Source organism: Lonchura striata, chromosome 2, assembly GCF_050655825.1.
Source record: "Lonchura striata isolate lonStrDom1 chromosome 2, ASM5065582v1, whole genome shotgun sequence".
Classification (NCBI taxonomy): domain Eukaryota; kingdom Metazoa; phylum Chordata; class Aves; order Passeriformes; family Estrildidae; genus Lonchura; species Lonchura striata.
The window spans coordinates 33,792,591-33,815,437 of NC_140704.1; the positions used below are offsets into that span (position 1 = coordinate 33,792,591).

At 46.9% G+C, this 22,847-nt stretch overlaps 1 protein-coding gene and 1 long non-coding RNA gene across 2 annotated transcripts; one reads left to right on the forward strand and one right to left on the reverse strand.

Moving 5' to 3' along the window:
• Nucleotides 1-181: 181 nt before the first annotated feature.
• LOC146768182 (uncharacterized) lies at nucleotides 182-7,202 on the forward strand. The gene is made up of 2 exons (XR_014951779.1): nucleotides 182-321; nucleotides 1,140-7,202. It is a non-coding gene; the product is annotated as an uncharacterized LOC146768182 (long non-coding RNA).
• HOXA3 (homeobox A3) lies at nucleotides 1,400-7,083 on the reverse strand. Its single transcript, XM_077781192.2, has 2 exons — nucleotides 6,612-7,083; nucleotides 1,400-5,139 (listed from the first exon to the last, which is right to left on the reverse strand). The coding sequence occupies exons 1-2, from the start codon at nucleotides 7,081-7,083 to the stop codon at nucleotides 4,370-4,372; spliced, it is 1,242 nt and encodes a 413-aa protein (XP_077637318.1). The 3' UTR covers nucleotides 1,400-4,369.
• Nucleotides 7,203-22,847: the final 15,645 nt, after the last annotated feature.

The window sequence follows — 22,847 nt, forward strand, 5'->3', positions numbered from 1 at the left end:
AGTGTACAGTATGGAGAACAATCGGTCGCCGGTGCTGAGCCATTGTTTATCAGGATATTCCTCAGCAACCTTGCTTCGAGGGGAAGAGTCACATAGGCAGCAACCCTGGCGCTTCATGACTTCCCTCTCCAGTTGGCGTCCCGGGATTGGACCGTAACACATAACCCTAGGAGAACCTCTCTGGGCGAGCCAAATCGCGAGGCTGCAAACGCGTCTAGCTGTTGCCTCTTAAAAAAAAGTATATATCCCGTGCCTTAGCTTGCAAACGATACTCCCGTCTGCTGGCATAATTTGCTTAATAACCGTAGTAGGCTGGGTCTGGTGAGTATTTTCGATTACCAGGAAATATATGGGCTGGTAGCGGGTTTATTTTCAAGGGGCCAGACAGCGCGAAAATGCTGCGGGGTTCTGGCTTGAGAGACGGCACTCTCCTCCGATGCTTGGCTCTTGCCGCCGCCTCCTCCAGTCACCCCTGCCAGGTCGAGGCAAGATCCGAATTTGGATGCTATTGGCATAATTTTCCAATCATTCTGAGGCGACAAAGAGTGTGACGACAATGATGGCCACAATCAGCAACCCGATGAATCCTATGGTCACAGCCGCCCTAGACAGCCCGGACGGGGCTTGCTTGCCCGCGGAGCCCGGGGTGCACGGCGGGGTGGGGTGCGCCAGGGGCCGGGGGAAGGCGCTTCCGAGCCGCTCTCCGTGTCCTCCAGGAGCCAGGAAACCATCGCCAGCGCGATGAGATGCCGTCTCGCTTTATTTTCGGAGTTGCCAAACAAGGGTCGGCAACCGTCTTCGTAATTATATATTAAAAAAAAAAAAAAAAAAAAAAAGAATACGGGGGGGAGGGAGGGGAAACAGAAAACAAGACCCAAAGCACTCAGTCTGTGTCCAGTCTGCACGAAGTGAATTTAAAAATCAGTTTTAAGTTAATGCATCCACAAGATATAGCATATCTGCGAAGGCATTGGAGAGAGGGGGAGGGGAGGGGCCGAGAGGCTTTAAATGGGCTTTTTGGTGGTTGCTTGTTTAAATAAAATATAGAACGAGACTTGTCATTTAATCCCTCAAAAGGGATGCCTTACAAATATCGATGCTGTTGGAAAATGCAAGGGGTTTAATTTTCTTGCTTTTAGTCCAAACAAAGCTCTGGTGGTGTCTGCCCGCGATCAATCTTGGCCGCCAAAAGGTTTGACAGCTACTGGCCCTTAAGAACACATTTAAAGCTTCTTGCTCTTTCCAAGATCAAATGTGGCCGTGAAAAGAGGCAGAGCAAGAAACGCAAGTAAACAAGGAAAAAAGCTGCTTTTAAAATATGCTGGCAGAGGACTGGGCTGCTTGTGGGAAAAGTCCGGTTTTATTTTGCTTCTTCATGCCTGCGTTTTCTTTTCTCTGGTTTCTTTTTTTTTCTTTTTTTTTTTTCTTTTTTTTTTTTCCCTCTGGAAAATATTTGGATTAAGAGCAGTATGACAAATAATAAAGAGAGAGGTCTGGACTTTAACCAGGCTTTGTGAGTAAAACCTGTGTGGGTGTCTCTATTCTGCACATTTGTTTCTTCTGGTCAGTCTAATACAAAAACCACCTGGAACAAAACCTTTGCAGAGAGGACGCGAAATTCTTGGGAGAAACAATTACTTCTGCCTCCAGGGACATCTTTTAATCGGACGAATCTTAAATGCAAAATTACAAATTCTTATTTGCAACCTACAATCTCTGAAGAGAAGATTTAATACGTTTTATGAAAATAAGGGGGAGAAATCCCCTGTATTTTTCTTTATTCGGGGTGGGAGGGGAGCGAAACGCGAACTTCCTTCTATTTGAACATTTTCCTAAATGCAATTCGTGGTGCTAAAGGAACCACGCAGTAAGTATTGTGACTGTACCGTTACCTTTTGTTGAGTCTAACCTAACTGATCGGAGAGCTGAAGGGGGGGGGGCGGTGGGTGGACGACGACTGGAATTTTATACGGGCGCTCCTTTGAAACGAGCATTGTCTTGTAATGTTGCAAAAATTCTTCCTTCGCCTACAAAAGTAATAATCAGTCGCTGGTCTGTACTGGGTAATAATCAGGTTTCAGTGAAAAATATTAGCCTACATAGCCTTTCCTTCCACGGTTACATGTCTATATATACAATAAACAGCACGGTATAAATCTATTTGCTATCCTTTTCTTTGACTGGGCATGCTTTATCTATTTATGCAGAAAAGCTCTATATAGAGTCACGAATGCATGACAATGTTTCAGCATCAGGCAACGATGGTTCTGGGAACAAGGTAAAGCCCAAAGATTAATAATATTTCAGCATGAGACCAAAATGGCGACATTTTTTTTCTGTGCTCTAAAAGATACAGATGGTGAACAGCGTGCGTTATTATCTACACAGCATAGGAATATGTCTTTATAAACGTGCAGGGGTATATTTTACCTAGTCTATTAAGGTCCGTTTTGATTTATCTTTCAAGTTTCAATCTAAAAATTACGGACATTTTGCCTGAAAGGAAGAAAAATCGGATTTAAGCACAAGCTTGCGGGTTTCTCCATTCTACCTCGAGCCGATTCGGTACGGGGACCCCTACGGATGCCGGTTTGGGGCCGGGACCGTCGCCCTTCTACAGCCCCGTGCCCCCCTCCCCCGACACAAACACACACCGGCACACACATCCACAGCTCCCCGCGGGAAGAAACGGAACACAGCGCTCCCCTCCCCCACACCTTCAGGCTGCCGTGTGAGGAAAGGCGGCTCAGCAAAAATGAAATGAGCCCCAGTAAAATTAAAAAACAAACGAACAACAACAAAAAAAAAATCCGGGAAAAAAATAGGGAAAGGAAAAGGTAAAATCCACGTCTTAAAGGAAAAGGGAAAAGCGGCGGGGTTAGCCAGTGGAAGGAGCAGCAATGCACGCATCCACCCCAGCGTATTCGCGGTTCGGCCAGACCCTGCTCTCCCACCCTGCTCTCCCACCCTGCTCCCCAGTGCTGGCGGGGTTCCGCAGCCTTCACCGCCCGGCTCAGACCAGCGACAAGGCGGCCCCTCCGCGCCCGCGCCCACGCGGGGCTTTATCCTGAGCGCCGGTGCCTGTGCTTCCCACACACGCTTGGACACCCACACCCACAGCCCGGCTGTCCTCCCGGCGCTGCTCCGCGGCCGATCCCCCGCCGGACCCCGCGGGGAGGGGGCGATCCGCGCCCGCCGGGCACCGCGCAGCGGGTGCGGGAGGAGGCGGCGACCGCGGGCCCTGAAACCCTGCTGGAAGAAAGGGGGAAAAAAGAGACCGACCGAGAGAAAGAGAGCGAGAGAGAGGGGAAAAGAAAAATCTCTCTCCCTGTCTATGAAATGCTGAAAAGGCATGGCGGGGCCCTTCGGGTGAGCAGATCCTCGTGTGAGTTTACAGACGAGTTTCCTAGCTCCCCACGTCACGAAGGGCTCTTCATTCCCCTCCGCTGCAAAGAACATGTTCTTAACTCTTTATTATTCAGAATAAAAACTTTATTTTTTTTTTTCCAGAACGTGAGCAGCAAGGAATGTATAACTTTCAAAACAAATCTAGCCTTATCAGCTTCACACACTTTTTGCCTAGCTGGATGTTACAAGCATAAAGTATTCAAACCGCGATCTTTTTTCCCAGATTTTATTGCATCATCATCATCATTATTATCACTATTTTTAATAAAAGGAGTTAATAGTTTCCTTTCAAATGATACTTCTAACACGTGCCGATATGCCATCTAATATATGGCCTCCTGAATATTCAGGGTACAGATTTTTTTATATATATATAAATATGAACAAATGGGGATAAATAAAATTTTAAACACTTAGAATATTCAATGTTTGTGAAAAAAAAATATAAATAAATCTGAATGTTCACCAGCATACACACATTGAAAGACTTACACGTATCAATAATTGTCCAGGAAGTCCCTGTCCAAGAGCTTTTGATGTCTTTCTTGCTATTTAAAAGAAGTGCAATAAAAAAAATTGCTTCCCCGTGGGATCAATCATGTACGAACAAATTCACATTTAAGAATTCCTTTTATAGAAAATTTGTTCATATACCCTGTTTTGATAAAAGTGTAGAAGGTAAAGTATAAAGCCTCTGCATACTCGCAAAGTGAGACACAAGGCTACAGTTCAAGAAGATAAATATCCACTAGTGAAACTATAGAGCAATTCAAGCAACAAATATTGCTACGTCACATAAACTAGAAAACGCTTTTACGAAAGGAAACAAAACAAACCAAAACGAACAAAAGAAACGAGAAGGGAAGAGGAGGGCACATATTGGGGGGAGGAGAGAGAAGGGAAGGGATGAGTACTTTCCAAAACTTGGGGGCTTGCTGTTCCTCTTAGTGACTCCTGTCTCTTACAGATGAGTGAGTTTGGGCGCTTCCTGAATTCTTCCCTGAGAAGGATGGTGAGCAGTAAGGTCTGTGTATGTTGGATGTGGATCACAAGGTCCATGGTGGTGATTGTTGGCCATTGGCCCAGCCCCGCTGTAGTCCATGTTGGCAGAGGGAGGATGAGGGAGATGAGTTAGACCAAAGATGGAAGGCCCAGAATTGGTCATGGTCTCCACGTAGTTGCCCCCTACGTAGACGGGGCTTCCCTGTATATGTGGATTCCCATAACCGTTGCCTTGAAGAGGATGAGTATCATATTCAGGTGTCACAGCTGCTGTCCCCGTGTATCTCTTTTGAGGAGGTGGGCAATTATTAAGAGGAGCAGTATACGATGCAGGGATGCCATAGGTGTTTTGATGAGGCTTGTTAAATGGTGGAGGCGACTGGGGCTCGTAGGGGACACTGTTTACTAATGAATGCATAGAGTTTAGATATCCCCCAGCAGCTGGAGGGACGGGGCTTCTGCTTGGGGACTGTCCTCCTGAAGAGGTCATCATACCCTTTCCCTTTTGATCCTTTTTGTATTTCATTCTGCGGTTTTGAAACCAGATTTTGATCTGTCTTTCAGTGAGATTGAGCAAATTAGCCATTTCTACCCTTCGTGGCCTGCAAAGGTACCTATTGAAGTGGAACTCCTTTTCCAGTTCTACCAGCTGGGCACTTGTGTAAGCTGTACGGGCTCGCTTAGAGGAGGCTTGCCCTGGAGGGCTTTTATCACCAGCACAACTCTCACCTATGTAAATCACACAAAGAACACAATCAGCATGGCAAACCTATACATGGCAACATGAGAAAATGGCCAACAACACAAGCACCTGAAGACTTCAGCTCCCAAGGGCAACATGGATGCCCATGTGTGCAATGAGTACTTCCCCAAGGCATGAGTTCAGTTGCACCAAACTCCAAGCCTCAAAAGAGCTCCTTCATCTCATTAGTGTCACTGTATGACTACACCTGCTTCCCCTAAGAATGACAGCATCCAACGTATCTCGAGCTTGGTAAAGAGGAGCAAGGAAGGTTCAGGGAAGCACAGTGAGGTTTAGAAATGCTGAAACTGAACCTGTGGCTCTGCTGATATAGTGGGATCAGAGTCTTCAAGAAATAGCTGTTCTCCATATATATATATACATGTGTATGTATGTATGTATATTTATATATATATACATCAGCAACAAGTACCTGAAAGCTAGATAGCTACAATACAAAATTTTAACATACAAATATAGAATTGTCAGTATAGTGGATTTTTTTATCATGTCTGTTATATAGCATAAATACATGGTAGCGATTGGGAAGTATAATATATATATAAAGAAGAACATACAGTAGCTAGGCTTGCATATAGGCATTGAGATATATCTAAACCTTGCTGCTTTTTAATAAAATAAATACATTATATGGAATGTTGGAAACACCAGTGTTACTACAGCTTTAAAAAGCAGACCAGCAAAACATTTGCTAAAGTTTTGAACTCAATTTCCAAGGCACATTTAAGCAAAAAAGAGCAAGAAATCAGAATAAGCCTGACTTCTGGGCTTTGGATCTAGCACTGGTGTTATTAGTTTGGGTTTCCTTGAGTAATAAAAGTGTTGATATACACTTCCACCCCCCAAATAATGTTTTATGGGCTGAAGTTCATAGCACTCCTGAATGATTTTTGTTTACCAGGCTTGTAACTTTGCCAATCAGCTTATTAAAATAGGAAGAGGTTCTGACTGCATGCAGGGCATTGATCCTGCCTGCACATGATTATGAGCTATTTTATTCCCGTTACACTTCAGCAGAGATAGGTCACTGTCTTATTAATCTAACAGCACCATGCCAACAAAGTACTCGGGACAAGCCTCTGGCTTAAGGCCTGGGCTGCTCCACACTGACATGATTTACTGAAGGGGGGATTACCTAAGAAATGTGATAGATGCTGGAGGGTACAAGTGGTTCTGCCACTAGGAAGCAAAGACAGTTCAGATCCATTCTGCAAGGCTGGGAAAGTTTTGTGCGGGGTGTTTTTTTCACTGAGCTCTCCTCAGTGAATAAGCTGAGTGATGGCAAGCCCTTTCCAAAAGTTTCATGGGGTGAGCTCAGAGGGTGAAAAAGCCCCTACCCTCTCCCCCCTGAAGTGAAGGTGGGTAAGACTGCCCTCCTCCCCACCATATGCATAGTCAGCCCAGGAATACCCAGGGAGAGGGGAAGCATGTTTCATACCTGAACTGGAACTGCTGTTTTTCTGCTTTGTGTTTTGCCGAGACTCTTTCATCCATGGGAATATCTGTTTGGACACGGTGGGTGAGTTAAGAGCTGGGCTCTTGGTGGGGTTGGCTGGGGCAGGGTTGCTGCTGGCATTTTGAGATGGTGAGGTGGAGGTCGGAGGTGGAGGTTGTGACTGCTGGGCTGGAGGAGGCTGCGGTGGAGCCTGTGGGTCAGCAAGGCTGGGGGGCTGGAGAGTCTGGCTGGGAAGGGTCCTCATGCAACTCTCACTGATGTCATTGGCCTTGTGGTGGGACACAGAGCTGCCAGGGGACTGGAGGGAGCACGCGGGGCGGTGGTACTCAGTTTCCACAAGTGATGAAGATGGAGGATATTGCTGTTGACTCGCATTATAAGTGAAACCATTTGCTCCTTGGTAGGGGTAGGCACCATAGATTGCAGAGCTGTCGTAGTAGGTCGCTTTTTGCATTTCGTTGTTTCCCAATATTTATTTCGCAAACTGACAGGGTCTTGACACCCTTGGAGAATAACATTGGCACCCCTCTGTCACGTGGCGCTCTTCCTCCAATGGCCTCTCCGGGCAGACCTGGGGTGTGGGGAGAGCAGAGCAGGGTGAAGAAATGGTACAAATCCATCTTACTTTCAATAGCTAAGTGACATGAAAGCCATAAAAGAAAAAGTGGTCAGCAATATTTAGCAGCATGACTTGGCCTCAGGCGTGGAGCATTTCGATATAAAAGCTGCCTGGATTTACTGGCAGCTACAAATATGTGCTTTGCTGCACCGGGATAGAGGCTTTCTGGTTTGTTTTTTTATTATTATTCTTTCTTCTTAAGGAACAGAGCAAGCGGGTTGATCGTTTATCACCAAGAGGCTGTTTTAATACCGGTCTCTGAGATAAGGGTGATCGAGGAATCGGTAATGCAAAGGGGCTGGGCTATTACTTCAGTCCAACTCTAAGATCAAACCCTCTCCTTTAAACCAGCGTCGTTTTATTTTTAGCCTTTCTCCCCTGGTTACGGCTCTTCATACAACTTCAAAGAAATTTATGAGATGGTTCCTGTCTACGTGTAGCAGGGGGCAGGAGCAGTGTGGAAAGGTTTCCTACGCAGGGATATTTAAACACCCCGACCCCAAGTGATGGATTTTGGCTTGTCTATGAAATGCTCGATAGGAAAATAAACGAAGCCAGCACCTTCTCCCCTCCGTGCCCGCACACCACCCCGAGCCGCCCAGGTCACGCACCCTGGCAGCAGTTGTTTCTGCCCGGGCGAGCCCCGCCCGCCGCCCGCAGCGCTCCCTCTCGGTCCTGGAGCGCGGCTTGGGCCGTTCCACGGAGCCCCCGAGCCTGCCTCCCACTCGCGAGTGGATCCGGCCTCAACTGCTCCCGGCGCCGCTCCAAGCCCCTCCAGAGAGGCCAGCAGGGGCGGTCGTTGGTTTGTTTTTTTCAGCAGTTATTTTCAAGACACTAACTTTTCGTGGAATCAGCCAGATCCTACCTGTTAAAACATGATGGATTGGGGGAAAAAAACACACCAGAAACCTGAAAAACCAGCGTTCATCTCCATGACCACGGCTTGAACTTTCCTTCCAACTTAGCGATAATAGGTTCTGTCTTGGAAACTGCTATGTAATTTGATGTATGAGGGTCACTTGGCTGGGGAGAGGGTGGACACAAACTCAGAGAATGCTTCTCCTGCCCGAGCAAATCCCTTCCCCCCCGATTTTTTTTTTTTTTTCGGTCACCCATCCTCCTTTATTTCTGGGATTCCCCCCCGCCCGTCCAAATTAAAGTCTACTCGTCACCTGCATGAAAATAACCAATTAAAGAATCGCCCGTATTAATGAGAGAGGAGACCTGTGCATAACCTCCGATCTAGGAGGTATTTCCACACGCACTCACATTGTTCTCAGAAGCTGAAGTGTGTTTCTCACCGTCCCCCTAACCCCTTGCTGGCAAATAACCATGTCTTTTCAGATCAGAAGGGCGTCTTTCCTTTTACCACTTTCCCTGTACTTAAGCAGATGGATATTTCCCCCCCTCCCAAAACATCTAACGAGAACAAATGCTTAGGGGCGAAAAGCCTTACACAACACAAGCACCAAACGAGCTCATTCTACGCCTTTCAAGTTATACAAGTTCTTAGAAAACAGTATTCCCTTTGTTAGATCGTAACAAAATGAAGGTAACACACCTACGGCAGGGCGGTTACCTTGTTATTGCACTAATCAAGCTCTTTGGATGCTATTAAGCTAATAAGCCAATGGAGATCTGAGGCGCATACACAATTTCCAGCTCCTCTCCTTGCCTGTGCTATAGAGGCCTGGTGTGATTTTTCTCAATTCCTTTGAAAGAGAGACTATAGACACCACTACCAGAGGAGAAGGAGGAAACAATCAGCCAGCGGTGATTTCACAAAGGCACCCGCCTTTCATGACCGCGACACCAAATATTTCACCTTCCTTCGGCCGCTGCGAAGTTTTGTGGCGCTGGCAGGACGGGCAGCGCGGAGCGAAGATGCGGGGTGCGCTGCTCCCGTAGCTGCCGGCCTGCAGACAATAGACAACTTTACTTGGAAGGCAAAATATTATTGGAGCTTCGGCTGACTGCCAGCAAGTTAAAAAAAAAAAAAAAAAAAAAAAAAGATCCCGAGTTTGGGTTCGCCAAGTTAATCACTTCCTACAAAGTTACAGAGAAGCGGGGGTAACCTGAGGAGCGCCCGGTCATTCCAGGAGAAGAAAGTGGGAATAGCGGGATTAAAAGCGACAACGATCCCGGCAGCATCCTAACGGGAAAGGGGAGAGGAGGTGGATTTACCACCCCAGCCGGTGCCTGGGATGGGAAGAGCTCTCCTCTCCCCTTCAAAGACAAAAAAGGCAGGTCTTGCAAATACAAATGGGCCCCCAGTCCTTCCAATGCCTGTTTGATCGGCTCCGTCTCGGTTTGAGCAATACACGGCTCTTCACTTTACCAACTCCTCTCCCTCCACCCAGACAGCCCAGAAACAGCAGACGAAAATTGCTTGGGGAGGCAAATCCGCCTGGTTTCCCCCACTCCCCACTTCAGCTCTCTCCTATCCTCTCCTTCCCTGCATTTCCCCCCCTTCCCAAGCACACCAGATCTTTACCCTGTAACTCCCAACCGAGCCCCAAACTCTGACTCTAGGACGGAAAACCAGGCAGCCCCCCTGAAAGATTTCCTGAAAGATAAAGACAAAGTTGAGGGAAGGTGGGGGGTGGGGGGAAGAGAGGAGAGAGAGCTGCCTGAACACGAAGTGTAAGGGTATCAGTCACTGCCTGGAAGGAAGCCCCAGCTTGTGAACTCTTCTTGAACCGACATTTAAGTCTACGGTCATAAATCACCGGGACATAAACTCCGCCATTCACGACTGATAGCAGCGTATTTGTGGCCTGCTTACCTTAACTTCTGACGACTGAGGCGGAAGCCAGCATGCTCTCTCTCCCTCTCTCTCTCTCCCCCCCTTTTTTTTTTTTTTTTTTTTTTTTTTTTTTTTTGGAGGCGACACAACCCAGAGAGCAGGGGCTGCTGTCTGCCCCAACTCGATCCCTTTGGCCGCGGGGTGGGCACCGGCTCAGCTAGCTCATCGGCACCCGGCACCCCCCGGCCGAGAGGGGCGAGTCCTGCCCGCACGGGATGGGGTCGATTGCTCCGCACACCCGCCTATCCCTCTCCCCTGACGCTTCAAGCTGCGCACCCTACCCCGAGCCGGTCCGCGGCGTACCGTGCTCCCCCTGTGCGGGGCACGGAGGACGGGGATGTTTCCCAGGGCTGCTCTGGGAAGGGAAGGAGAAAGAGGGAAGGGGGGGGGGGGGGGTGAGTTGGAGCGGGGAAAATAGGAAAATATTTAAAAAAAAAAGGAAGGAAGAAAGAAAGGCGGCCGCCTGGGGAAGCATGGGCAGGGTGGGGGCTGGGGAGGGAGCGCAGGAGCACGGCAGTGAAGGAGTGCGGCCCCCCCGCACCCGGGCGTCACCGAAGTCCAGGAAAATTATGCTAATGAAGACAAACGGCGCTCACAAAGGGTCGCTCTCACCAGCCTCCAGGGTGCTGCTGTGGGGGTTTGAGTTTGTCCCTCTTACCGGTGGGCTTGGGGGGTAGCTGCAGAATAGCCCCTCTGCCGCTCCCCACGGCCGGGAGCCCCGCACAGCCCCGGCTGAATCCCGGGGAGGGAGCAAAGCCCGGAGAGCCAGGGCTGGGTCCGGAGAGCCAACCGAAGCCCACCAGGATCCCCGCTCTGGGCAATGCTTTCAGAGCCACGCTGGAAATCATTAGAGTTACTAATTATTAACTCATGCATGCGTGAGCGCACACACACACAGATGTACACACAGACACCCCCCTGCCCCCCTCAAATATCCCCAGCGCCCGGGACGGGCACAGAGGCGCTCACGCACGCACATGTGCTGCGCAGACGGGTCGGGGTGCCCGCAGCACCCCGTGGGGACGCGTGGGTGGGAGCCTCGCGTGGACGCGGGCCCGGCGCCTCACAGCTCGCCTTCGCCTTCTTTCTGCGGCACAGCTGAGGAAGGCTCTGGCCTCTTTCCTCAGCGCCACGGGGTTTAGGGGTGGTCGTGTCTCCCCAGTTTCCTGCAACAGAAACGCGGCAGCGACCGTGCAAGCGAGAACTTAAAACAAAGTTGCACATCCTGCCGGTAACGGGCTCCGTGCATTTAGCGGAGCCTGCGAATAAAATCTAGGTGTAAACTTGACGTTACTTCGTTAATTAAGGCGTTATAAATATAACTAGTCCGTTTAAAACACGAGGGAACCCAGCGTCATCTTTAAACACAAACAAAGCGAGGGGGAAGCGAGAAATAAAAAGCACTATAAGGCTAGGGTGGCCTCTTACGCATACCAATGGTTTTTGTCATTTATGGCTATGCAAGATTTATGACTTCGTGCACCAAAGCTGTAAACAGAGCACTAAAACAGAAAACACTTGCTCCTTATGGCATAAGTGAGAAGGCACCACATGAAAGGGGAAGCGGCCAGCGTAGGAGGAGAGAAGAGGCAAAAATCCTTCGTATGCGTTTTGCTTCAAACAATCCTGTGAATGTTGCTTTGGAAGGGAAAAAAAAAAAGAAAAAAAAAAAGTCTTTTTAGTCAATAATCAACCCCACACTTTCTTCTGAAACTGCTGATCTTCCATTCGCCCACTTGCCCGGCCAAATACTGAGAGGCAGCGCTGCGCCCCGACGGAGTCCCCCGGACTGGCGAGGAGGATTTGGACAGGGAGAGAAAAGATGGGGACTGCCGAAACCTGCGGACACCGGGGAGCCTGCCGGTTTGGGGGGCCCCACCGAAAGCCGGGAGAGTTTTTCGCTAAGAGCGCGTTTCAACTTGGGAGCCATCTCCAGCAGGATTTTCTGACTAAATGTCTGTATTTAAGAACGGGGAACGGGAAGCGGGGGGAGTTTTGGTTTTTTTAAATGAAAGGATATGTAAGGACTTTAATCGTGAGAACCGAAGTGGTTCATAGGAATATGGAAGTGTTTATTCCATTCATTTACTGCCTGCAAAGAGTATTTTGTGAGATTTCTCTAATTAGCCCATTTCCCCATGCTCCTCCTCTCCCCAAAGAGGTAATTTTAAACATGGGAAGATGATTATTTTTTTTAATGTCTCCTATGATGTCGAGATAAGTGTCCCAACGCACAGATCCCCGCTGCTTTTATCTGTCTTTCCCTCCCAGAGGCCGAATATTTTCTTTCTGCTCCATTCCACGGAGAGAGATAGGGCTCAGCTCGGGGAGGACGGGCAGTGTTTGGGGCTGATTTCTGAGTCAGAAATGACCTGTCTTTTCTCCCCGAAGAGTTCCACTCTGTGGCACTCCCCTCCCTCCCTCCCACCACTTCCCTTGAATTATTATTTTCCAAATAAAATAATGCCTGTAAAGCTCCTTGTCCTTAGATGCCCCGAAATGGAAGCAGGCAGCACCATAATTCAGGGCTGCTTCTGGGGGATCTCTCAGAGATGAAATAGCCAGGCAGGGAGTTGAGGGAGAAGGGGGCCAGTCCTGGAAGTGGTGCCTGTCCAAGTCGTTAGACAGTTAGAAGGGGATATCAGCTGAATTAGAGAAGGACTGGACAATCGAAGCAAGACATGGTCAATCTAAATTGTTGTTTATATTTTCTAACACTAGAGAGGTGATGCACTCTTTGCTAGTTGCTGAACAGACTGAAGTTATTTACACAACTCGCCGAAATCCCCTTCTCCTCCAGAACTCTTCCTGCTTTCTTTTACTCTAGACTGTATTATTTATGAATGTTTTAACTGGGTCAATATGCATCCAAACTGGGTCATAAATCAGAGGAAAGGCTGCCAAGTAATTTATCTGCAATTAAAGCTTGGATTTTATTTTTGAGGCACATTTTGGCCCATTTCAAAATACGGCAACGCCAATATTGGCTTTTAGACCCACAGATGGGAGCAAAAGAGCTCTTCTTCCCTTGCTGAAGAGAGAGACATCGTGCTTCAGTGTGGCGATAAGGAGAAATAAAATGTATTTCCGTCAGTTCTGCTTCGAGAACCGCTTTAAAAAACAGGGAAACGTGAGACCATCCCAAACATTACCCCGAAGGTCTCTGCAGAGTAGCCGCGAATAGCTCCGAGTGGAAATAACCTTTTTTTTTTTTTTTTTTTTTTTGTGCTCTCAGCGGAGTTTTTATCATCGTTCACTTTTCTCCCTCTCTTTCTGACCCCTTAGAAGACGAGCAATTACAAATAGCGCCTAACTGGACACAAAATGGCTCAACAGGAATAAGCGACAGGCACGGAACGAACTGGAGAAAAGCGAGTCCCAGGGCTCCAACCTTTCCCAAAGCCGAGACAGACCAGGGAAACGGGGTTTAATTTAGCATTTTGCCCTCTTTGGATAGCTAAGTACTCTTTCATTTTTGTAATTTAAAGTGCATTTATATCTATGCATTCACATTGATAAGTATACACAAATAGTTACGTATTTATATATATGGATATATCTATATTTATGTAAGCGACGGCATGTATATTAATTTAGAGCTAGTATATGTTCTCCTAGAAGATACTTTCCACTCCTCTCCTTTTAATTCTCTCTTTCCAGGTACCCATTCAGAGAGGCAGAATAAACCCCCACGTTTTCGAGGCTGATTTATTGTTAGAAGCTGTAGCTGGCTCTTGGTTCAGCTCCCTCTCACCGCAGAGAAATAAAGAGGAGCGCCTTGGCTCATTTGGGAAGGGGAAGCTTTGCCATAGAGCTGAGCACTCATGCAGTGCTCCTCGCACAATAAACAAAGTACCACTAAAGCATCATAAATAAAATGGCAGCACGATCGCGCAGTCATCGATTTACGGAGCGGCAGCGGCCGAACAAACACCCATAAAACAACAACCGCCGCCGCACTCGAGCACGACCCCGACAGAGGAGCATCACACACCCCCCACATAGTTTTCTCCGACTTGCCCAAATACATAAATAAATAAACACATAAACACACAAATAAAATAATAGAATAAAATTAAGGAGGGAAGTACTCAAACACGACAATAAAAGAGGCTTCCTATCTCCAGCCGGTCATAAATAATGGTAAAATGGCAATCGAGGGGCTGTAGCAGAGGCAGCTGGCCATCAACAGCAGTGTGGGATCTCTATGGAGAAAAATAAATAAAGAAGCAAACTCTGCCTGCTCTGCTCACTGCAAGGGTAGAGTTGAATATTTACCACAGCAAATTGAAACAAAGGGGGAAGCAGCCTGGCTCCGGGTGCACACACACCCGCACGCACACACACGCACTCACTCCAGCCTCTGCTACTGACCTTTGCCTCGAACAGCAATAACTCACCACATAAATGAACAATCAACGGAAATACCTTAAAATAAAATCCATCCTTTCTAACGAAGCATTTCGTCCTCTCGGCTCGACAATAACCTTTCCATAAGGAACGAAAGCTGTCAGCGAAATGGCCAGCTCTTGTGGGGACGGTGATGGGGGCAGGAGAAAAAAAAAAAATAATAGAAAGCAGTTCTTGCTCTGAACAGAAACTGGAAAAGCGTAATCGCAGACGGAGCCAGACCGGGTCTCCACTCCAAATGCCACAATAATGCGCTGTATTATGTGCTCACGTGGTCATACGTCAACTTAAATCCTTTTATTTGAAATAGGGAATCATTGAAGGAACAGGGTTTCTTAACGCGAGCCTTCGCTTTTTAAAGCCTTAACCCAATATGTTAAAGAAGAGTTTTAAGGGAGGGGAAAAAAAATCTAAGAGATGCAGATGACTACGATGGGAGATTGGTCTGATTCTCTTTCCTCCCACACCAATATTTCTTTACACAAAACCCATTGGAAAGTAAGAGGAATTCTTATAACGCCGCACTTTGATACTTAGCCTAATTAACCGGCATTTGCTCCCGAGGCCCGCCACTCTGCTCTACAGTCGCATGTCCTCTACAAGCCCCGAAGAAAGCCCAAATCTTAATGCTATTATTTCCAGCCCCCTTCTAAACGGGACGATTACCAGCCTTCCCCCCACCCCCAGCTCCCTCTACCCTGCCATTGTACAAGGCTTGCTCAACTCCCACACGCTACATCAGGGCTCCTGTAGAAACTAAAAAGACCTATAATTACCTGACAAAGGCAAAAAAGACTCTCTTCTAAGAGGCTAGTTGATTTTTGTCCCCGCAACACACTATGAAGAATACACCAACCTTCATTGGCGTGCCTCTGAATTTTGCAAAATCTTTTGGGACCTTGCTGTTAAACCTGTGCTTACGCATTTCCTATACAGCTAGGTTGAGTGATGCGCAAAATTATAGGTTTCTAGGGTTGGAAAAGGAAAAAAAAATTGGGGAGGGGGAGTTCTTTGCCTAAGGGGAGAAAATTAACAAAAAAATAAAAAAGCAAAGTTGTATGTGGCCCCTGAGCCAGGCAGCTTTGCCTGTGTGTGAACCCATCACATCTTCCCTGTAAGATTGTTTAACTTGTGCTATTGACACAATAAGCTAAACAAACAAAAGAAACCCTCCACTCACACAACTTTTCTGGAAGGAGTCAAAGTAAATCAGATAGTTCACACTTTTATCGCACTCCTGGTTCAGCTCTGTGGCTCCAGCATTGTACATCATCATGTATACACCCTTGCCCAAATCTTTCCACCATCTCCCATGAGCTCAAAGAAGCCTACTACATATCCCCTCTTACTGTATCACCTACATTTCATTGAACAGAATGGAAGGAGATTTCTTCTTAGAGATGTCTTTTAGTGTTATGGACAAGTCTTATTATATTCTCACCTGAATTGTAAAAGTGGGCCACTGGAATGTAAACCCATTCATAACAGTGTACAGTAGTGGCATTGCAGCAAAGTCAGCAGGACGCTACAACAGGAGAAAACTTTGCAATTTTTCATATGGAAGTGACTAAGCTAGTACCAGGGTATACATATATTATCCCTCACTAGGAGCTGGAATAAAAACTACAGACTTTTAAAAGAAAGAGAGGGCATTAGGCACACTCGACATGCCCGAGTCTGTAACTATCAGCTTGTCTGGTAACTCCACAGCTCTCACACTTATTGTAAACCAAGGCCGATATTTGCTTGAGATGGATGCACGGCTCTTTTAAATTTGGTGCGTTTGCATCCCATAGAGGAAGCACACAGAGAAGTTCTTCTGCAACAATGAAATTAATGGGGAATGGAGCAGATGTTGAAAAAAGCGAAGCAAGTCTTTCTTGGGGCTGTTGTAAAAAGTTATCGACTGCTTTGCGTCAAAAGTAGAAAGATGGCTTTAGAAGTTACACTCTTGAGCAAATAGAAACTACAAAAGCAATAAATCACAATCATAAGTCATCTGAAATGCCTTAACGCTAGCTGTGGCTATTGGCTTCAAAACCTTGTTTCTGTGAACATCTTTATTGGTATTAATGGTCAAGTTAATCCTAAAACTACTGTTTAACAATTAACTTGGTGTATTTAGTGGGAAAACTAATTAATTCTTAAGAAAAGTAACTTCTTGACGTGCGAATACCTCTCCCAGAGTGTGTTTTAGGAAGGCAGAAGGGGGAGTCTGCCTAACTTTGTGCTGTCCTGAATTGCATCTGAAAATTACTCTCTTCCGCCGAATTTGGAGAAAGTTTTGTTTGCTCTAGCAGCGTGATTACGAGGTTTCAAATGCAAATCCAAATGATGCTGAGAGTCGCAGGCGCTAGACTTCCCTCGTCACCCCATTTCTTGCTTTGTTCCTGTTCCTGGACACTCAACGTTGTTCACCTTGATGATTTGGAGACCCGAAAGACTGTTTCTAGTAGAAGAAATGTGGAGTTTATCAGTAGGTGTACTACTGATTTTTCTGGGCTTTATACACATGCCTTGGAGCTGAGTTTAAATTCCAGCCTCAGTAACAACAAACAGATCTGAGTTCATAACGTGCCTTCATTAAGGGAGACCCTTTGTGCCCGTCCTGGCATTAAGAGGCAATTTTAGCATTAATGCTATTTGAAGTTACCTTCAATATAATTAGAGTTAGAAATTTTACTGTGCTTCAAGTTTACTTTTATGCCAGTCGGTAAGAGGTGTTCCTGTCACTCCCATGTGGAGACGAAATGGGAATCACCCGTACGATATAAGTACTTATTTCCTCGCTACCTCGAAAGATTTGCAATCTGCTGGGGTGCAGAGCTGTTTACCTACATCCGTGCGCCTGATAAAGTTGGTCTTTGATCATTCCCAAGCAGATAAAAAGAGCAGCGTTATCGACTGTGCCCTTGTGAGAGAAGTTCTGCTCAGAGTCAGCTGAATCTGCTGGTGTTGGGTCCGTTAAGGAATCCCAAATATCTCTGCCCGCAATGCTGTGGGTACATGCCACCAGAGGAAGATTCCTTCGTACCGTGTTTTAGCTTTCAATTTCCGAACGCAAGCGTGAATGGACATTTGCAGCGCCTTTTTGTAGTTAAGATTTAAGCAGCTCATTAAGCCAACACAAAGAGCCCTTGTAGTCCTGTAATTTATGGCCACTTTTAATAGGTAGTAAAATACACTAATTGTACATCAACATCCAAAAAGGAGAAGGTAAATTCAGCAGGAATTTGAGCTAATTCTATGTAATCGTCCCCTCTCGACGGCCGTCATTAAAAAAAAAAAAAAAAAAAAAATTGTCACTATGGAAAGCATTTCTTTTCTCCTGCCAGAGCACCAAGCACATCAAGGACTTCAGCAACTCCGAAACACCAGCCACCAACCTCCACTCAGTGCAAAGCAGGCCAGGACGGACAAATAACAGAAATTTATTCGCTAACCATTCTGTTGTATGCTCGCAGGCAAAAAGCAGGTTTTCTAACATCCCCACATGCACTTCTCGTTTGCAGGACTGGCTGCGGAACTCCTCGAGGAGGAGGCGAACAGACAAGCCGCGATAAGAAGCCATTAAATACCGAATTGGCTCCAACCCTCTCTCCCTCGCCTGGTGCCTTTGATTTCGGAAGGAACTAAGAACGGACAAAGAAATTCTCTAACTCTTTCGCTCTTCAGATGACTTTGCATCCTTCCTGTCCCCAATGCCTTTATAAGGATGGCGATCACTCAGGTCCCGTACACTTCTTTGTCTGCCCAGACACGCGCATTCACCACCCACGGAAGATGAATAGGGCCAATCCAGAAAAAAAAAATTCCAGCTAGGTTAAATATTTATCGCAACAACAACAAAATTTCATTCCAGCAGTCTTGTTCTTCATGCAGGTACCAGGCAAATCGCATTCTTACAGCTGCCACCGGCGCAAAAGCAGCGACCGCTGCCCGGCTCTTACCTCCTCCAGCTGCGCAGGGTTGGGCTGAGGCGCTCCCAGCTTCTTCCACCGCCCCGGCCGAGCGGCTTCGTTTCGGGGCTCCCTGTAAACAAGCAACAAACAGTGCCTTACCGGGGAGTGCAGGGGGAGGTATTTTGCTCCTTCATTGGCAATACATGGTTTGCCGGGTGCGCTGGGAGAGCCCGGAGAGGGGCGGGCGGGGATGGAGCGGGCTCGGGCTCCCGCGAGGAGCGTGGATTCCCACCCGGGTGAAGAGCACGGGGAGCTGAGAAATAAAAGCGTGCGGTTGTTTTGGTTGGGTTTTTTTCCTTATTTTTTTTCCCTGTAGACAGCTATGCCTTCTGTCTCCAAGTGTTTGGAAATATTGTCATTCCTAACTCTTGTTACATGAATGTCTGCTTTATTTTCCTCTGGGAAACCTTTGTTTAGGATCATTTAATCAAGAACAGACATTAAACACAAGTCGTGGTGTTCATCTCTGCTGAATAAAACTCGGAAAGGATTCCAGTTTAAATGCGGGGCGTATTGTGGTTGGGCTTTTATTCAAACGGTTAGCCGGGGCCCAATCCTGCCACCACAAGCTCACTAAGAGACTAACAATTGACCTCAGCGAAGCGGGATCGGGCCCAAATGCGTAATTTTTTTTTTTTTTAATCTACCAGCACAACACATACACACACACAGACATACACACCCCCCCTCCCAAAAAAAAAAAAAAAAAAAAAAAAAAGGCAACAAAAAAAAAACCGACATCCATGAAAGCCATTGACGGAGGAGAAAGTACTGGGCTACTTATTTTCCCCTAAAATAAACAGTATTTCTGGTCCAAAAATACAACAGTCAGGTTATTTGCATGCCACTTATTGAATCACTTTTACATATGAATTTGTCAGATATAATAATATACCCCTGTATTCAGTCTTGTTAATAAAACCCATCTAATGCATCTTACAATCGTCAGTAAATGTAAATGCTAATAATTAAATAACACCATTCTAGCTGAAGGGTGTTATCCGAGCCCTGGAAATATTAAGTCTGTCTTGGGACAACTTTTGGAGCAGATACTTTGCTTTGCTAATTTAGTAGTTCCATAATTACGCTAATAATTTTAAATTTGGTGTTGAACTCCAGTCTACATAAAAGCATGCAATAATAGCCTACTAAACTGTTTATTGCTGTCTCATAAATTTGCAAGCGCTGACTGTTAAAATCTACTGGCAAACACAAAAGAAAATAGAAAGTTCGAACTGCAATCAGAGAGCCCGGGCGCTGCTTCCTGGGGTTATCCTTAGCTCTACCTTTCCTTACACTCGGCTTCAGCACAGGGGGAACCCCCCGGCATTTTAGGCTCAAAGTCGTACCTTAGCCGTTTTGATCCCTAATCAATAATCATGTTACAAACAGCAATAATCATCGATCAAGCGTGACTGGGTTGTCCCACTCGTGTTAAATATGGAGCGTGTATCTGAAAATGGTGCCAGCGACTTTATGTTATTTATTTTGCAGCTATTAGGTCACGCTACCATATTTTACACTGCCACGGTCCTTTAAGAGTACGTTGTTTCTTGAAAGAGTTGCTAAGTAGCAATAAAGCACTTTACAAAAACTATGAATTTTTTTTTTAATTTGTTGTTATCCCAAGCTCTAATATTCATTGCGGCACTCTAAGTTCGTACATAAATCGTTCAGACTAATGAGTCATAGAGAAATTCGCCCATGACTTTTCCTTTGCAATGCTCACTGCCTTTCCATTGCTTTTTTGGCCATGTATTAAGAGACGGTGATTTATTAACGCCAAGAAAATTGAACAAAGCAGGTCCTCCTGCACTGTGGCACCCAGCTTTCCACAGTGTGAATTAGAACATTATCAAGTGTGTTTGCCTCCGTAACACTTAATCACCAAAAGCCATAATGTGACCACAAGGCAGCTAAAACAAAGATTTAACATTTCTAAATATTAAACTTGTTAAGCAAATGCTCAGCAGACAAAGCAAGCACAAACAATTAAAGTCATCAAGCTAGAAATACACACTACCTACTTACCAACACAGACCCTATTGCTTGCTTAAGAAGTTTAGAATCTTTCAAGATAAATCAGGTGGGCTTTTTTAAAAGGGAAAAAAAAAAAAAAAAAAAAAAGGAAAGAAGGAAAGAAAAACAAACTCCAGTAACAAGGAGTTGAGTTTCACTTCTGAGAGAATCACTCCTAGTGAGGACTGACGGCCACAGATCCATTCCTGACTATCTGCATTAATTATTTAATGAGTCACGTGACCATAAAGATTAAAATTTCAATATCTCGCCCAGAACAGACGCAACACCTTTATCTGCGAGAGCAGGGATGCTCGTAGTTGGGTCCCCTAATCTCTACTGCCTTTGACACCTCCTCAGTTTCCAGGGAGAGCTCTGGGGCATTATTAACAAGGGTTTGTCCCGTTCTGCACAGCGAACCGGGGCAGCTTTACACCCTCCGGCCCCCCAACTCCAAATGAATCAGTTGAACCCAAATCGTCATTGTCTGCGGCGGGGAGGGGGCTCTGCGCTGCTGGCAGGGGGACGGGAGAGCATCAGGGCGGCAGTGCACGGGCTGTCCGCCACGGGTGAGTGCTGCCTGTCCGCGGGCCCGGGCGGAGCCAGTGGGGCTGCCCGGGGCCGGAGGGAGGCGGCCGCGGAGCTCCCGCTGCCCACGCGGGGAGCTCCGACCCCACCGGGACCCGCGTGGGCCGGGCTTGGGCGCCCGCGCAGCGCCGCGCAGCCGGGGACAGCCCTGGAGCGACACCCCGGGGTCCCACCCCGCCGCGGCCCGGCCAAGCCTCGAGGCTGCGGACACGGCCAGAGCCTCCGCCTCCTCGGGGACGTGACGTGCGGGTCCCGCGGCCGCGCCGCTCGCCCGGCTCGGGCGGAGGCGCGGGAACGGCGGGCGAGCCCGGGCTGCCCGAGTGCGGCCCCGACGCGAGGCGGGGGGGCCGGGAGAGCCGGAGTTTCACTGCGGGCCTGTCAGGATCTCCGCCTGTGTGAGGGTTCCCCCCACCCTTTCCTCGTTTACAAACACGGGACAAGAAGACTTGGGACTGTAAGCACCCTGGGAAAAAAAAAATAAAAAAAAAAAAAAAAGGAAAAAATAAAATAAAAAAAATCCTAGCATTGCGTAATGCCCCGATGCAGGATGGCCCTGGTCATTAAATACCACAAGGCGCTTGTCACAGTTCAGCTCCTCCTGTAATGAAACACCAGGTATAGCAAGAGGTTGCAGGAGAAACGAGGATGGGGATCTCGGCAGAGGAGTATTTTTCTTGGTGGGTGGAGGGGAGATGGGTGCCGGGGTTAACAGAGTGGCGTTCCCTGCTGACAGCAAATTGACTCCGAGGTGATTTGGTCTTTCTTTGAAATATTGACACACTTCCACTTCCAGCGTTTTGAGCTGTGCTCGCCTTTGTGACCAAAGCAGATAAATCCGTGTGTGAGAGACACCGGGAGAGCGTGGGGGGGAGGGGGGGGGGGGGAGACATTTAGGTCCAAGTGCCGGATTAAAAAGAATACTGTCTTTAAAGGTCAAGGGTTTGAAGGGTCAGTCTGCCCCTCTAAAAAAAACAATTAATGGGATAGAAAATTTGTCCTCTCGGTGAACTCCTGGTTGCCCTAGCAAAGGGAGCACAATGCGAGAATTTAAACAGGACGATGTAATTTTGGAGGTTATTCTAAAGATGGGAGGTATTGGACAGGCAGCAGAGGGCTCAGAGCCCGGGAGCAGCATTCTACTCCCAACAGAAGCAGAAGGGAAAGAGAAGGAAGGAGAATTTACCTTAAACGATGATAATCGGCCATGGGGTATTTTGCAGTCCGCAGTTCAATCTCCAGCAAGAGAATGTACATTTTTTTAGGAGACAGCCAAGATGCTGTGTCTTTACACATGACCACTTTTTTTTCCCCCAGGAAAATCCTTTGCGTCTTCACAGACTTTTCCAAGAGAATGCCTTTCAGAACCGCTGTTGAATTACAAAGAAGTATTTATTGTAGGAGGTGATTAATGATTCTCGCTAAAATTGCTATTTGCAGCGTGATTTCATTTCTTTTTACAATGGGAGTAAACCAGGTTTATACGCATAGGCTGCACACTAAAGAAATCCTGCACTGCCAGTTAATGCATTTCAGCTGGAATTTTGCTCAGTTGTGCTAATTTTGGCTCTAAATACATTGAGGGATTCTCAGGCAATAAACCAAATGAAGAGTTACACATTTGCGGATAGTAGTTACCTGACATACAGCTATATATTTTTTTCCCTTTATAAGGAGATAACTGGTGACTCAGGATTTAGTAAACAGTAATATGCGAGCAGAAGTGTGCTTTTCAGGCCTACTCTTTAGTCAGGTATGGGGACAGCCGTGTTTGCTGTGGGTGTTTGCAGCTGCCACCGCCCTGATGCTGAATGTGT